General features: G+C 37.0%; 1 protein-coding gene across 3 annotated transcripts in view; it reads right to left on the reverse strand.

Moving 5' to 3' along the window:
• The window catches only part of CNTN5 (contactin 5), a gene marked incomplete at both ends in the record, with an annotated part of 849,213 nt that overhangs the window by 57,657 nt on the left and 774,103 nt on the right, over positions 1 to 17,453 (reverse strand). For all 3 annotated transcript variants that reach the window (XM_081239350.1, XM_081239349.1, XM_081239348.1), the window contains 2 exons: positions 3,484 to 3,718; positions 5,796 to 5,866. In XM_081239350.1, the coding sequence (XP_081095476.1) occupies positions 3,484 to 3,718; positions 5,796 to 5,866 (306 nt within the window). The remainder of the gene's footprint in view (positions 1 to 3,483; positions 3,719 to 5,795; positions 5,867 to 17,453) is intronic.

Genomic DNA, 17,453 nt, shown 5'->3' on the forward strand with positions numbered 1-17,453 from the left:
GATTTTGTCCTGCCTCTGAATGTAGGTCACTTGAGGGCATCTCTTCTTCACTCAGACAAGACAGAGTTAAAGTTGCAGCTGATTAGGGTGCTCTGACTCACTCTGGCCAGGAGGAGAGAGGGGTATGGAATGTGGGGAGAGGCTGTGGCAGCAGAGGGAGGTGTGATGTTGCAACAGCGTGAGGCACGCCATGTGTTCTCCCAGGGAAATTTTCCCTGGATCACAGGACCGTGGCAGTGGCAGACTGCACATGCTCCCAGGATGGAAGGTGTGGATGGTGACCTGTGCTTGCACACAGACTTCTTGGTGGCCACAGCAGCAACCTTAGTGTTTCATGCCTGTCTCTGGTGTCCGTGCTGATAGCCATGCCTCGCACCCGTCTCTAGAGCTCGTTTAGGCAGGTGGTGCTCTGAATCCCCTCTGCTTGCACACCCCGAAACAATGGTCTTGTTGCCTCTTAGGCAGGGACAGACTTTTCCCTGGACTCCTTCCTGGCTATCTGTGGTGCACTAGCCCCCTTCAGTCTGTGTTCACACAGCCAACCCCAGTCCTCTCCCTGGGATCTGATCTCCGAAGCCCAAGCCTCAGCGCCCAGTCCCCACCCGACCCGGTCAGCGGGTGAGCAGAGCAGTCTCTTGGGCTGGTGAGTGCCGGTCAACACTGATCCGCTATGCGGGAATCTATCTTCTTTGCCCTCTGCACCACTATTACTGTGGTCTCCTCTGTGGCTCTGCAGATTCCCCCCACCACCCCCGCCATCTCTGCCAGTGGAGAGGCTTCCTATTGTGTGGAAACTTTTCCTCCTTCACAGCTCCCTCCCAGAGGTGCAGGTCCCATCCCTATTCTTTTGTCTTTGTTTTTTTCTTTTTTCTTTTGCCCTACCCAGGTACGTGGGAATTTCTTGCCTTTGGGAGGTCTGAGGTCCTCTGCCAGCGTTCAGTAGGTGTTCGGTAGGAGTTGTTCTACTTGTAGATGTATTTCTGATTCATTTGTGGGGAGGAAGGCAATCTACACATCTCACTCCTCCACCATCTTGAAGCTCCTCCCTCTATTCGGATTTAATTTGCCTGGTATCTTTCATATTTCAGTCCACCAAAGTAAATGAAGTGTTACTATGAAATATGTTACAGTAACAACCTCGGTGCCTTTGAAAGAAAATATACATATTTCCTATCTAGCTGGAAAGAGAAATCTCTGAAGGCAAGCCATTTCAAGTTTAAGAAAACACAGTATAAACAACCCATGGTGGCTGCTATAATTTAATTTTAAAGCAAAGGTTGACAAGGAACATACAAATCTGGATTTTTTAAAGGTAACACTGGTGTTACCATACGAAGCATGTACACACCTCTCCAATTCATCTTACATGACATTTGGGACCATGCACTTTATAGTTAGGTTAAATAAATTAAAGCCACAAGAATATGCACTTCCTGAATAAAACATACTTCAAAACAGATATCAGAGTAAAAAATGATGTAAAATATTATTATTATATACACTAATATAATACAATAATGAAATATTGTTAAAGACACTCCTGATGAGAAGGTATAGGGTAGTGATTAAAAGCATTAGCTTTGGAGTCATACAGACCTGTGTTCAAATTCCAGCCCTGTCACTTACTACAGTTATTTACAACTTTTGTTATTTACTGGGTTGATTTGAGCATGTTACTTAGCCTCTCTGAGTCTCAATTTCCTGCAAAATAGATTGCAGCTTGAGATTTCTACCTCATATTTGATTGTAAGAGTTAATATAAGTAATGTGGAGACTGGCTATACTATCTATCTGAAAAAACATCAGAAACTTGAGACGCTAAGTGCATGAATATCTCATCAGAACACCTATGATTCCTTATTATTACTTGATTCTTCACTTTCCTGTTCATTCTTATACTAGGAAAAACTTTCTACTTCTGCTTCAAAATGTAGCTCTATGTCATAAAATACAAGGCAGCTAGTGCTGAAAAACTACATCTTATATAAATCAGAAACTACCTTTGTGCTTCAGTATTCAAACGACCTTACTTATTTCCCCCACCATGAATTCCCCGTACCAAAAAGATTGGTAATTCTCTTAAGCTATTCAAGTCACACATGTGGGCACAAAGGAAGTAAAAGGGTCAGTTTATGAGAAAACAATAATTATTTGGGAGCTCAAATGTGTGCTGCCTTTGGTGTAACATTAGCTCAGTCTTCTGTCAGGTTTAGGGACTGTAAGGCATTTTAGTTACTTTCAGGGCCAACTGAAATTGTGCACTTGAATTGAAGAAGGACTGTGTAGAAAAGCTAACTTTAGGGAGTTAACTCTATCAAGCTTTCTCTCACTCAGAAAATGCATTTTTGTATTAAAACTTGAAAGAACCAAGGATTTTGTTTGTTTGTTTGTTTGTTTTTTGTTTAGCGGTATGTGGTTCTCTCACTGTTGTGACCTCTCCCATTGTGGAGCACAGGCTCTGGACATGCAGGCTCAATGGCCATGGCTCACGGGCCCAGCCAATCCGCGGCATGTGGGATCCTCCCGGACCAGGGCACGAACCCACATCCCCTGCATCGGCAGGCGTACTCTCAACAACTGTGCCACCAGGGAAGCCCAGAACCAAGGGTTTTGATGTAGGAAACTGAGTTTTCCCTCTAGCACTACCACCTGTTGACTGTAACCATGAATAAGTCACAGATTTACAGTTTACTGATCTGTAAAATGGGTTTCCTGGTTAGGTCCTGCCTACCTAGTAGTTTTATACTGAGAATTATATTAGGTTATACGTATGAAGGCAGCTTGCTTTAGACAAATCAAGGATTTAATGATTGAAAGGACTGGGCTTAATTCTCAATTAGAAACTATTTAACTATTTTTAACAAGTTCCTTAACTTTTCTGGACTTCAATTTCTCTTTTTCTACAATGGGGATAATAAAGCCTATTAGACAAGATTGTTGTGGGGATTTAATGATACCACGTGTGAAAAGCTTCAAACAAAAAATCTTGTCTGATACTTCTTTATCAGTCGGCTGTTTTGTGTATGAGGTTAGTAATGAGTAGTTATTGGAGTCTTTATTTAAATTTATTTCACATAAGTTAAAATTTTCAATTAAAATAGAAGTTATCTAAATTTCTTAATTTATATTAGAATAAGGTTAAAATAGAAAATAATCTAAATTGTGAAACAGAGAAGAATGGTTAAATGTCCTTCCATCCAGAGTACTAATATTGTTATTGTCATGGAAAGGTATTTGGCATACATCATCAGGGAGTGAAGAACATAAAGCAAAGTATATGGACTGATCAATTTTTTTCAAAAAAATTATTGGGAAAAATTTTTGGGAAAATATATCTAAAAAGTGTAGTGGGACTATGGGTAAGTTTTATTTTCACTTTTGGTGTACCTGTATTATCTAATATATTACATTAGTGTCACATTCATGTACCAAAATAAAATATTAAAATGTTAAATGAAAATAATAAGCATGAAAAAAACTGACCTCCTTCAGCTGAACATATGACCACAATTTGACTGAAAGGTCCATCTCCTTTGTTGTTATAAACGCCAACCTTCACTTCAAAGGGAGTAAGAGGAGGGACACTCTCATCTCGATAAATGAATTTTGAAGCTTCAGAAGATGTCACCATTTTTTCCTTCCAGCCACGTGTTCCATTGGGTCGGAAAGCCACAATATAGCCAAAGCCTTCCCCATTCTGAAACTCTTCTGATACCGGCTAGAGAAGAAAAATGCAATGAAATATCAGGAAAATAATTGATCAAAACCCCCACTCTTTCTAATCTTTAACTTTTTAAAAATTATAGATAACTAGAGCAATGGAGACTCTCCAATCTTTATATTACATTGGAAGCCAACATAGAACAATAGCTTGGCAGTCACTGGAAATTTAAAAGGCTTTAAAGGTATAAGATTAAAAAATTAAATGGTATCAGTTGGTATTTAAGAAAAGCATCAGAAGTATTGAAAACTCTTGAAGTGAAACAAATTTGATCCAATTAGTCATGTATATGAAACAAAGGTCCTTGGATTCCACACTAGGATGTAATATGCTGGGGAAAACTGTCATATGGTCTGGTGGTCGGGAAAATCTTGTCACTGGTAATGCTTTGCAGAGGTCTTTGCACAGAAAACCTCAGTGAAATTAATGTAAGACCTTTCTTCTAGGGTTTTTCTCAATTACTGTTGTGCTTTACTAACATATGAAAAAATTAGAATACAGAATTTTTTCAAGAGACTTGTACTCCATGGCTTACATTTAAATTTGTTAAATGAGCATAAATTGCACACCATAGAAAATAGTAATTGTGATTAACTAGTCAGTGGAGCAGTTACCAGACATTGCCTAATGCAATGTTTGACAAAAAGATACACAATAAACATTTGCTACATTTTCTTATTTTGAATTTTTATTTAAGAAAAACTATGTATTGAGTGGAGGAAAAGAGACAAAGCCTATTATATCAAAGTACTATAGACTAAATGTTTATACCCCTTTCTCCCCCACAATTCATGTGATGAATTCCTAACACAATGTGATGGTATTAGGGGATGGGCTTTTGGTAGGTGACTTGGCTATGAGGGTGGAGTACTCATGAATCAGATTATCGCCCTTGTTATATAGAATCTAGAGATCTGTCTTACCCCTCTGTCATGTGAGGACATAGTGAGAAATTGTGTTCTATGAACCAGAAAGCAGGCCCTTGCCAGATCTGAATCCACCAATGCCTTCCAGAACTAGACTTCCAGCCTCCAGAACTGTGAGAATTAAATTTCTGTTGTTTATAAGCCACCCAGTCTACAGCATTTTTGTTATAGCAGCCCCAGCTGACTAAGACATAAAACTGACAGGGAAGGCAATTCCGTTTAGAGAGGTTTGATCTCAGCGAAGGTCAGGTATTAAGAAGTTAATACCTCTGCAGAAATCAAAAACAAGGCATAAAGTTTTATTGAAGAAGAGGCATATGAACAGAAGAACAGGTCAGAGGATGTGCTCATGGCAGATTTCTTAATGGGGAAAGGAGTTTTTCTGTATGTTTCTGTACATTCTATCATTGTTCTTAGAGATGGTCAGGGATTGGTTGTTTTCTCCAATAGTCATTTCCATCTCCATATTCTAACGCATTGTTCTGTTAGCTACATAGCTATATTTGATAATAAAGTTAACATTAAAGAAGGAAGGTGGCTTTATGGAAAATAAATGTACCTCTCACACTCTTTCTTCCCTGTTCCTTTCCTTTGACAGAAGGAATTTTGGAGGTCATACAGTGAGGGACACAAAAGAATAAGGGTTTTGGATTCAAAGTCCCAATTCTACTGCTTCTCAGGAAAGTACTCAAACTGTGCATCAGTTTCATAATTTGTAAAACAAGGAAAATTATCCCCAGTAATAGCATAGTTGTATGGGATAAATGAGATAACCTAGTCACTACTCCAGAAAAACCTTAATGGTTTTAGCCTCCAAAAATATCAAGGGTGCTATTCAATTGTGAAGTAAATAAATATCAAACTAAGCCAAATAAATGTCTGAAGTAATTTGTGAGAGTATGTATTTTAATCATTCAAACTATATACTGAGACAGCCTATATGACAGTATGGCACACGTTAGACTTGGTATGAAAATGAGAAAAGTTCATGTTGGAAATATTCATGTGAGTAACGCATGCTCAAAGTGTTTCTTAACCTCCTTTAAACAGAAGTTACTCAGTTACTCTATACCAAATACTGATACTCTATGTGTAACTTTCTTTTTTAAGGAATCAACAAGTTCTGACATCTGAGTAGGCTTTCTTACCTCCCAGGCGATGACTAACTCGTGCCTTCTTCCACTTCTTCCACTTACATTGGTGGGTGTTGTCTTTGGAACTGTCGTTAAAAATGGGCCAAGAGTGAGGACAATACGTAGATATACAATTTAAGTGTCCCTACACCAAGAATGCATCATAACCCTACTCTGGTTGGGTAACATCCCCAAATAAACAAATCAAAATGTGTTTGGAAGTAAAAGTGGTCTTATTCAATATTAAACAAAATGTTTGTGACAAATACCTTGCTTTCAAATCTATGTGGGGGAGTGTGATATATATTTTTCATGGCCACATACTGCATCTCCAAACTAGTTCACTTGTATAAATGCTCTGTGGTTACTAAGGTCCAAATCATAATTAACACTATAGTCAAGGACATCTGCTAATGGTTAGTTAAATTTCACCCTACATGTTTTCTTCTTCCTAAGGATGTGAATCTTCTGTGATTTCAGGGCTTACAGAGACCCTGGAAAGTGCACAGGTTGACATTAACCTTACTGCTTTACTAGAACTCCAGTTTAAAGAAATCTTAGCAACAGTTCCATGGAGTGATAACCTATTTAAATGAATAAACATTTAAAAAAACTGTCAAGAATGAACCTCTCTGCAAACTGCAAAATATATAGATACCTGGTGAAGCTTTTTCAAATGCAAAACTATTAAAAGAATAAATGTGTCAAAGGAATAAATTTCCTCTTCATGGCACTAAACCACAAAATATGTAGTTGAAAGGGAATATTTTCAAATGAAAAGCTATTAAATGAAGAAAATTATTAAAAGAAATAAATTTCCAGGCTATGAGTCTGCATTAGCAATTTTACACTTCAGCATTGCTTTTATATCCCAGCATATAGTTTAAAAAATATTGATATACTCATAAACAATAAATTCACTCCCATTTATTACCTACTTGGAGTGGAAGGCTGTTAATTACTGGTAGATATTCACACAGCATTTTATATACAGGAAAAACTGATGCAGAATTTATATGCTACTAGAAAGGAAAAAACCAATTCTTCTTGGACCACGGTGGTGGGAGAGAACACTATCATTGCTTCCATTGAAATAGATGATCTTTATTCACCAGGTCCAAATTTCATTTCCTTGACACTTTTCTCCGTGAACATGAGTTCTTGTCTTGCTCATGTACATGTAGAAGGATATATACAGAAGCAGCTACCAATCTTTCTTTTTTCACAGGTACATACACATTAAGGATTATTCATATGTGGAGTTCACTCTCATGAATTCCCTCAGAATTACATGGAATTGGATACCCCTTTGTCTCTAAATCAGGAAATCAAAAGGAATTCAACTAAGAAGAATGATGGTATTAGAGCAATAACAGTGAATATGCCCTAATTTATATGAAGAGCAGGCAGATGATTTAACTTGAGTTTTTTACTAGTAGTCATAAGTTATCACTGCATGTAAGAATCTATGACATATCAGTCTGCCTTGACACCATGTCTCAAAACCACTGTTATAGAGTAGTAGTTTTAAATTCATTTTCTGTTGTATAGTATGAGTAAAGCACACAGGAGGAAAACTGGTTTAACTGTATGTGTAAAAGGGTAGGGCTACACATTTCCAAATATACCCTCAGTGGCTAATCTCAGAGTTCTGAATATTGTGACCATCAATGCATGGTCAGATAAATAGCAGAAGCAAGTTAATTTGTTGATATGGTGCCACTATGCTTTCTCTTAGTACCATTTGTTTGTAAAATATAAAAAGTTGTGCACACACACATATGCTTCACATTCATCACTGACAATAATTAACAGGTAAATAATATTACAAGTAATATCTACCACAATCACCTACTTCATCTATTACATTGGAATTGCTAGTTTATACCCCAAATGTAGGATTTTGAATATTTTTCTTTGAAGATATCCTCCCTATGATCATGGATTTTGTGGAAAGACTAGGCACTGAGCATCCTTTTCTATTTTATTCATCCCTCAAGCATCATCTAAAAGGAGGATGCCTGGAACCTCTAGTTTAGGGTTGGAGAGTAGGCTATAGGCTATCTTGTGAGCATCTCTCTCGAAGCTCATTAAAGAAGTATGAGTAGAATGAAATACAAGTCATGATTTGAGGTCAAATATTTCTTCTGGAGCTTTGGTAGTATTGTTCCATAGTCTATTAATGATTTTATTTTTTTTATTTTTTATTTTTATTTTTTTTTGCGGTATGCAGGCCTCTCACTGTTGTGGCCTCTCCCGTTGCGGAGCACAGGCTCCGGACGCGCAGGATCGGCGGCCATGGCTCACGGGCCAAGCCGCTCCGCGGCATGTGGGATCTTCCCAGACTGGGGCACGAACCCGTGTCCCCTGCATCAGCAGGCGGACTCTCAACCACTGCACCACCAGGGAAGCCCAAATGATTTTATTTTTTAAAAAGCATATTTAGAGTTTTCAAAAGTTTTAACTTTGTGAGTAAAAAAAATTAAAAATAAACTAATGAAAAATGTGGTGAAAATTTCCACTTTGAGGAACCAAGAAAGAAGAATTTAATTTGTTTCTGTGTGGGTTACTTCCATATCAAATTATCCATAAATGACCTAGATTCTGTAAAATTTCTTTTATCATTTGAAATTAGTCTTTGAAGCCTTCCTACTTCTACTAATTTCTTTTAAGAAGATAAAATAAATAAATGTAAATAAAGATAAAATAAAATAATGTAAATAAAGGTCATCCAATTTTAATGTATAATAAATGACACAAAACAGGCACCATAGTTCATTGAGTTTTAATAGTATATATGTATAAGCACCAACTGTTCTTTTTTAAGAAAGGCTTACTAGATATAATAGGAAATACTAACAGAAAACTTAAGGCTTTAAAGACATGGAAATAACCTAAATGTCCATGGATCAATGAATAGATAAAGAAAATGTGGTGTATTATACAATGGAATACTATTCAGCCGTACAAAGAAGGGAACCCTGCCATTCGAGACAACATGGATGGACATCAGGGTCCTTATACTAAGTGAAATAAGCTGGACAGGGAAAGATAAATACTTTATGATCTGACTTATATGTGGAATCTAAAAATATGGAACTGGCAGGAACAGAGAACAGATTGGTGATTGCCAGAGGTGGGAATGAAGGGTGGGGGAAATGAGGAAATATGGTCAAAAGGTACGAACTTCCAGATATAAGATAAATAAGTTCTAGGGATATAATATACAACATGGTGTCTACAGATAACAATACTCTTAGAGTATATTTGAATGTTGCTAAGAGAGAAGATGTTAAAAGTTCTCATCACAAGGAAGAAAATGTACTTGTGTGAGGTGATGGATGTTAACTAAACTTATGGTAATCATTTTGCAGTATATAAATATATCAACTAATTATGTTGTTCACCTTAGACTAATACAGTATTATATGTCAATTATATCTCAATAAAACTGGAAAAACAAACAAACAAAAAAGAAAACCTAAGGCTTTAATAGATGCAGCTCAGGCATTGTGTTTTGGTGTCAGGATCACAATGTTTGAATTGGGTACTCTAATTCTAATTGGGTTAAAGTTCCTAATTACAGGCAGATGATCAGTGGAACCCATGCTCATTGGTTTCCTTTTCAAGTTGGTGGTTCACAGTTATTATCTCTGAAGTCAACACTGATTTTAATTATATCCTTTTATTTTTAAAACAACATATTCATGATATGTAGAGATTTGACTTAATCGTTCAGAGCCCTTCTATTGTAAAAGTTCTATAATTCTTGTTAGAAGCATAAAACTAATATAATCAAACATGTAATAAATGCTTTCATTGAGTTCAGAGAAATATATATTTACATAAAACCAAATTTATTTTCAATATAATTATTGAAACTCTGATTTAGAATTAAGCAGCTAGATGCTTTTCTCCCTCCGTTGGCTACTGATAAATGCCATGAGCTTATTAGCTTAGAGAATCAAATTTACATGCATGGTTAATGAGTTAAACTCTTATTCTTAAGAAGTTCTTTTTGAACATTAGTCTTCCATGAATGAATAACGTGATTAATACCTTTCCAACAATATATAAATGTCTTGCTGTTTTAGTGCCTTATCTGGCATGTTGAAATGTAGACTTTTGTCCCTTTTTATCTTATATATTTGGTTGTAAATGCTCAGAGTGACTAAAATATAGTGTACTACCTTAGTTTAAGCGTGCATGAATTTAAGCTTGAGTCTCAAAGAACTCTTTCTAAGTGTAATAGTCTGAACAAAGTCAATCACACTAAAAACATGCTTTAATTAGCCTTCAACTAAACAAAAGAATACAGGATGAAATCGTTTATTAATCTCTCTTTTTTGTCCCTGAAAAATTTCCAAATCTATTACAGTAGATGTTTACATAGCTCATTAAATAATACAGGTTTACTAGAGACCTGGGAGAGGTCACATAATTTAGGAGCAAATCCAAGAACGGGTTTCGGCAGAAAAGTGCAAAAGAATGGAAAGAGGGAAAGGAAGTTGATAATATAGTGAAGATGGGAGTCAGGAGAGAAATTAAAAAAAAAAAATTCCTACCTGAATTGATGTAACATACAAATATTTCAGTTAACTGATTATCATCTAAGCTCACTTTATAAAAAAAAGTTAAAGAGCTTCCAAAATTAAAAAAAAATTACCAGTGGTGTTTCCTAAAGAGTTCAGATTATGCTGTTATTCCTATCAATAGGGTAGATAAGGTGGTATGTGTAAGTGGTAAAATTATTCTTCTGGGACTGAGAAAGATCTGGGCTTGAATCTCAGTTCTACCATTCTAGCTGATGGGTTGAAAATATTTCTTAACCACTTTGTCCTTTAGTTGTCTCACGGAGATAATAATAGTACCTACTTTTTAAGGTTTTCATAATTATGTATCACAGTGCCTGGAACTATAATTCATAACTATTACCTAATGTTATTATCTACTTCAAAAAGAAAAAGTAGTTGTCTTCTATGATAAACACTAAGTTCAGTAGGAATCTATACACATGTGATCTTGAAATAGACTTTTCTTTTGGAAATCTGGATAATATGGTTTCGATAGTACCATGGGAATTGTGCTTTCAGTTTTGGTCAGCTTTTTTTTTTTTTTTTTTCTTTTTGTGGTACACGGGCCTCTCACTGTTGTGGCCTCTCCCGTTGCGGAGCACAGGCTCCAGACGCGCAGGCTCAGCGGCCACGGCTCATGGGCCCAGCCGCTCCGCAGCATGTGGGATCCTCCCGGACCGGGGCACGAACCCTTGTCCCCTGCATTGGCAGGCGGACTCTCAACCACTGCGCCACCAGGGAAGCCCGGTCAGCTTGTTTTAATTTGAAAACCTAGGCAATATATCATTTTTGATTTACAACTTTCGTTGCTAGGATATTTCAGAGAATGTAAGATTTCTCTGATTTATGAACCTTCTCATAAATAGCAATAGTCAGGACCACAGGAGGTACGTATAGACAATAAAATATGTTTCCCTTCACTCATTTTCTCTGAACTTTATTCCACAAGGAAGTAGAAGCAGAGGATAGGCATAATAATCTTTGAGCAAAATTTGTTGGAACGTGTGGTAAAATGAAGAGAAAGAAAAAGGCAAGAGGAAGAAGGGAGGGGTGGGAGGAAGACAACTTGGAAGTCATCACCTTTGGTTTAAGATTAGAATTCCAGCTCTGCCACTTACTTATTAGGTAACCTTGTACAAGTTTTTAACTCTCTTATTCTGCTTCTCGTCTGTAAGATGGGGATAAACCTGCTTGTTTTAGAGGGTTGATGTGAGAATTAAATGCTATAATGAAAGGCAAGGGCTTAGTATAGGGCTTGGAACATGGTTCATTATTTATGACTGGTATACTGCATTATAGGGACTAAGAAGATGGAAAAAATCTAACTTGAGTGTCTCACATTTACTCCTGGGTTGATAACCTCTCATTACCCTTTTGTCTTTCATGCTCAAGTCTTCTACGTTCTTCCCTCATCTTGCTATTAATCGGAAAGGGGCATGCCTAACAATTAACCAAGTTTCATTTAGAAAGGCATTTGTTAAAGTTACCATCTTTGTTTGCAAAGTGTCTCTGAAACTGAAGATATATTTCTTGAATATATTTTGCCGAAAAGGCTTTCCTGGACCAAAGTGGTTTCATGATTTAAAATACTGTCTGCTGTATGAGCCATACTATTATCTTCTTTTTTCCTAATTATTAAGATTTGGTCTTAAAGGTCTGTTGCTTGCTATGATTTTCGTCTGCTCTTAATATTACTAAGAACAATTTCTTTTATTTAATATAATTAAATTACTCATTGGTTTGAAGAAATCTATAATGTTCATTTAATAGTATTTTCTTTTAGAGTTTCCCAATTATTTCAGTTGACTGCTTTACGTTTTTTTATATCATATATTTTTTTAGAAGCGTAGACTAGAAAGACCTTTAAAAACCCCACAGCTTTATGCATTTTCTCTGCACACACCAGTGCCTGACAATAGTATGTAGATTTTTTTTTTTTTCGCAGTACGCGGGCCTCTCACTGCTGTGGCCTCTCCCGTTGTGGAGCACAGGCTCCGGATGCACAGGCTCAGTGGCCATGGCTCACGGGCCCAGCCACTCCGCAGCATGTGGGATCTTCCCGGACTGGGGCACAAACCCATGTCCCCTGTATTGGCAGGCGGACTCTCAACCACTGCGCCACCAGGGAAGCCCAGTATGTGGATTTTTTAATTGCCCCCTATAAATAATTCTGCCTGAGTCTCATTTAGTCTGGCCTTCAAAGCTCCATCAAATGCCATTTACAAGGCCAACCCACATGCCCCTGGGAAAACTAATTCATCCCCATCTTATAATAGTATTTTATTGTGTTCTTTCCATAACTTTTGAATCAGTGAAGTTTCCTAAGTAATTATCATGGACAAGAACTGTGAATATACAAATATGAACAAAACAAGATCCTTTCAGAAGTAGGAAGGTAATGTACAGGGAAAGAAACTGTAGTAGGAAGTTTAATGAGTCTTTTCTGGACTTGGGATGAGACACATGTAACCTCAGATGCTAAAATGTGGTTGACTAGACAAAACCACAGAACTACTAGGAAATAGAGAAAATCAATTTCCTGACCCTTTCCCATTACCCACCTCCAGCCATATATATAAGATTTTAGCTCAAGCAGTGTTTGGAAGAAGGCTGTCAGCTTAGCAGATGGATGTGCTGTGGCATATACCTCCATCCCCAGCTGTCGCTAGGAGCAAAGTGGGAGTATCATTTCCCCCTCAAGCTAAGTGACAAGAGAAGCAAAATAGCTGATGAGGAGAGTGCAGATGCTTACCTCTCACATCCCGGCTGGATGCTGTTGAGCTTCAGAATTTTGTAAGATGGCTCAGCCCTGCACTATGTTACTAGAGCAGAGACCAAAATAGTTCTTGAGAACATATGGCATTTCTAGAGTCTGGCAGGTCAGAAATGTGAAATGATTATCATGAGCAAAGCAGACACTGTGGAAGGTAGGTTTGAATAAGCTTGTTGGTATCACAGCCAATAAAGCTGCCTGCTAGGAGATAGGATATTCTCTTAAGAACCCAATGTACCCCAAGAGAGGAAGAAACAGAATGTGGACAAAAGCCATCTCCTGGAGCACTCAACATTTACATGAGAACAACAAATTACAACACGTGAAGTCATTTTTCATTTTCTTCTTTTCTGATCTGGGAAGTGACCAGAATAGCAGTTGGAAGGTCAGGGAGGAAGTAGAAAGAAAGAAAAGACAAATCGTAACCCTTGAGTCAAGCCTGTGCTGGGATAGAGGGACAGAAACATGGAACTGGATATGAGATGAAAGTGTTTATTAAGTTAATATAGAATTTTTGTTGTTGTTGTTGTTACTTTTTTGGTACTAGATGTTTATTTCAGACTCTTATGTCACAGAGGTCAATAAAAAATCAAAAGGTTACACATATCTATTGTATTCCAAGACAAATCTTTTGAGGAAAAAAAAATGTACCTGTTAGAACTTACTATTTCAGCTCTACCTGGGGCTATACACATGAGATATAGATATTCAGTTTCATAACTCCCTAGTTCCAAATAGACAACTAAGTATTTAAAAAGAAAAAAGAAATAAAAGAATCCCACACAAATCACTAGTTATACTTACATGGCTGATACACAGGGTAGTTTGAAAATACTGAGAATAACCTCTTCTTTATTTTATTTATTTATTTTTCTAAATTTTTTAACATCTTTATTGGAGTATAATTGCTTCACAATGGTGTGTTAGTTTCTGCTTTATAACAAAGTGAATCAGTTATACATATACATATGTTCCCATATCTCTTCCCTCTTGTGTCTTCCTCCCTCCCACCCTCCCTATCCCACCTCTCTACATGGTCACAAAGCACCGAGCTGATCTCCTGGTGCTATGCGGCTGTTTCCCACTAGCTATCTATTTTACGATTGGTAGTGTATATATGTCCATGCCACTCTCTTACTTTGTCACAGCTCACTCTTCCCCCTCCCCATATCCTCAAGTCCATTCTCTAGTAGGTCTGTGTCCATTCTCTAGTAGGTCTGTGTCTTCATTCCCGTCTTTCCACTAGGTTCTTCATGACTTTTTTTTTTCTTAGATTCCATAATATGTGTTAGCATACGGTATTTGTTTTCCTCTTTCTGACTTACTTAACTGTATGACAGACTCTAGGTCCATCCACTGCATTACAAATAACTCAATTTTGTTTCATTTTATAGCTGAGTAATATTCCATTGTATATATGTGCCATACCTTCTTTATCCATTCATCTGTTGATAGACAGTTAGGTTATTTCCATGTCCTGGCTATTGTAAATAGAGGTGCAATGAAAAATTTGGTGCATGACTCTTTTTGAATTATGGTTTTTTCAGGGTATATGCCCAGTAGTGAGATTTCTGGGTCGTCTGGTAGTTCTATTTTTAATTTTTTAAAGAACCTCCATACTGTTCTCCATAGTGGCTGTATCAATTTACATTCTCACCAACAATGCAAGAGGGTTCCCTTTTCTCCACACCCTCTCTAGCATTTATGGATTGTAGATTTTTTGAGGATGGCCATTCTGACCGATGTGAGATGATATCTCATTGTAGTTTTGATTTGCATTTCTCTAATGATTAATGATGTTGAGCATTCTTTCATGTGTTTGTTGGCAATCTGTATATCTTCTTTGGAGAAATGTCTATTTAGGTCTTCTGCCCATTTTTGGATTGAATTGTTTGTTGTTTGGATATTGAGCTGCATTAGCTGCTTGTAAATTTTGGAGATTAATTCTTTGTCAGTTGCTTCATTTGAAAATATTTTCTCCCATTCTGAGGGCTCTCTTTTCATCTTGTTTATGGTTTCCTTTGCTGTGCAAAAGCTTTTAAGTTTCATTAGGTCCCATTTGTTTATTATTTTTTTAATTTCCATTTCTCTACCAGGTGTGTCAAAAAGGATCTTGCTGTGACTTATGTCATAGAGTCTTCTGCCTATGATTTCCTATAAGAGTTTGGTAGTGTCTGGCCTTACATTTAGGTCTTTAAACATTTTTTTTTTTTTTGCAGTACGCAGGCCTCTCACTGTTGTGGCTTCTCCTGTTGCAGAGCACAGACTCTGGACATGCAGGCTCAGTGACCATGGCTCATGGGCCCAGCCTCTCCACGACATGTGGGATCCTCCCAAACTGAGGCACGAACCCATATCCTATGCATTGGAAGGCAGAATCTCAACCACTGTGCCACCAGGGAAGCCCCTTTAATCCATTTTGAGTTTACTTTTGTCTATGGTGTTAGGGACTGTCTTAAATTCATACTTTTACGTATACCTGTCCAGTTTTCCCAGCACCACTTATTGAAGTGGCAGTCTTTTCTTCAGTGTATATTCTTGCCTTCTTTATCAAAGATAAGGTGACCACCCGTGCATGGGTTTACCTCTGGGCTTTCTATCCTGTTCCATTAATCTATACTTCTGTTTTTGTGCCAGTACCATACTGTCTTGATTACTGTAGCTTTGTAGTATAGTCTGAAGTCAGGTAGCCTGATTCCTCCAGCTCCATTTTTCTTTCTCAAGATTGCTTTGGCTATTTGGGGTCTTTTGCATTTCCATATAAATTGTGAAAATTTTTGTTCTAGTTCTGTTAAAAATGCCAGTGGTAGTTTGATAGGGATTGCATTGAACCTGTAGTTTGCTTTGGGTAGTAGAGTCATTTTCACAAGGTTGATTCTTCCAATCCAAGAACATGGTATATCTCTCCATCTATTTGTATCATCTTTAATTTCTTTCATCAGTGTCTTATGATTTTCTGCATACAGGTCTTTTGTCTCTTTAGGTAGGTTTATTCCTAGATATTTTATTATTTTTGTTGTAATGGTAAATGGGAGTGTTTTCTTAATTTTATTTTCAGATTTTTCATCATTAGTGTATGGGAATGCTAGAGATTTCTGTGCATTAATTTTGTATCCTTCTACTTTACCAAATTCATTGGTTAGCTCTAGTAGTTTTCTGGTAGCATCTTTAGGATTCTCTATGTGTAGTATCATGTCATCTTCAAACAGTGACTGCTTTACTTCTTCTTTTCTGTTTTGTATTCATTTTATTTCTTTTTCTTCTCTGATTGCTGTTACTAAAACTTCTAAAGCTATGTTGAAAAAGAGTGGTAAGAGTGAGCAACTTTGTCTTGTTCCTGATCTTAGTGGAAATGGTTTCAGTTTTTCACCATTGAGGACAATGTTGACTGTGGGTTTGTCATATATGGTCTTTATTATGTTGAGGAAAGTTCCCTCTATGCCTACTTTCTGCAGCATTTTTATTATAATTGGGTGTTAAATTTTGTCAAAAACTTTCTCTGCATCGATGGAGATGATCATATGAATTTTCTCCTTCAATTTTTGAATATGGTGTATCAAATTGATTGATTTGCATATATTGAATAATCCTTGCATTTCTGGGATAAACTCCACTTGATCATGATGTATGATACTTTATTGTGTTCTTGGATTCTGTTTGCTAGTATTTTGTTGAGGATTTTTGCATTTATGTTCATCAGTGATATTGGCCTGTAGTTTTCTTTCTTAGTGACATCTTTGTCTGATTTTGGTATCAGGGTGATGGTGGCCTCATAGAATGAGTTTGGGAGTGTTCCTCCCTCTGCTATATTTTGGAAGAGTTTGAGAAAGATAGATGTTAGCTCTTCTCTAATTGTTCTATAGAATTCGCCTGTGAAGCCATCTGGTCCTGAGCTTTTGTTTGTTGGAAGATTTTATTCACAGTTTCAATTTCTGTGCTTTTGACTGCTATGTTCATATTTTCTATTTCTTCCTGGTTCAGTCTCAGAAGGTTGTGCATTTCTAAGAATTTGTCCGTTTCTTCCATGTGGTCCATTTTGTTGGCATAGAGATGCTTGTAGTCATCTCTCATGATCCTTTGTATTTCTTCAGTGACAGTTGATACTTCTCTTGTTTCATTTCTAATTTTATTGATTTGAGTGTTCTCCCTTTTTTTTTCTTGATGAGTCTGGCTACTTGTTTATTGATTTTTTTAATCTTCTCAAAGAACCATCTTTTAGCTTTATTGGTTTTTGCTATTGTTTCCCTCATTTCTTTTTCATTTATTTCTGATCTGATGTTTATGATTTCTTTCCTTCTGCTAACTTTGGGGTTTTTTGTTCTTCTT

Source organism: Mesoplodon bidens (genome assembly GCF_964165515.1).
Source record: "Mesoplodon bidens genome assembly, chromosome: 7".
Taxonomy (NCBI): domain Eukaryota; kingdom Metazoa; phylum Chordata; class Mammalia; order Artiodactyla; family Ziphiidae; genus Mesoplodon; species Mesoplodon bidens.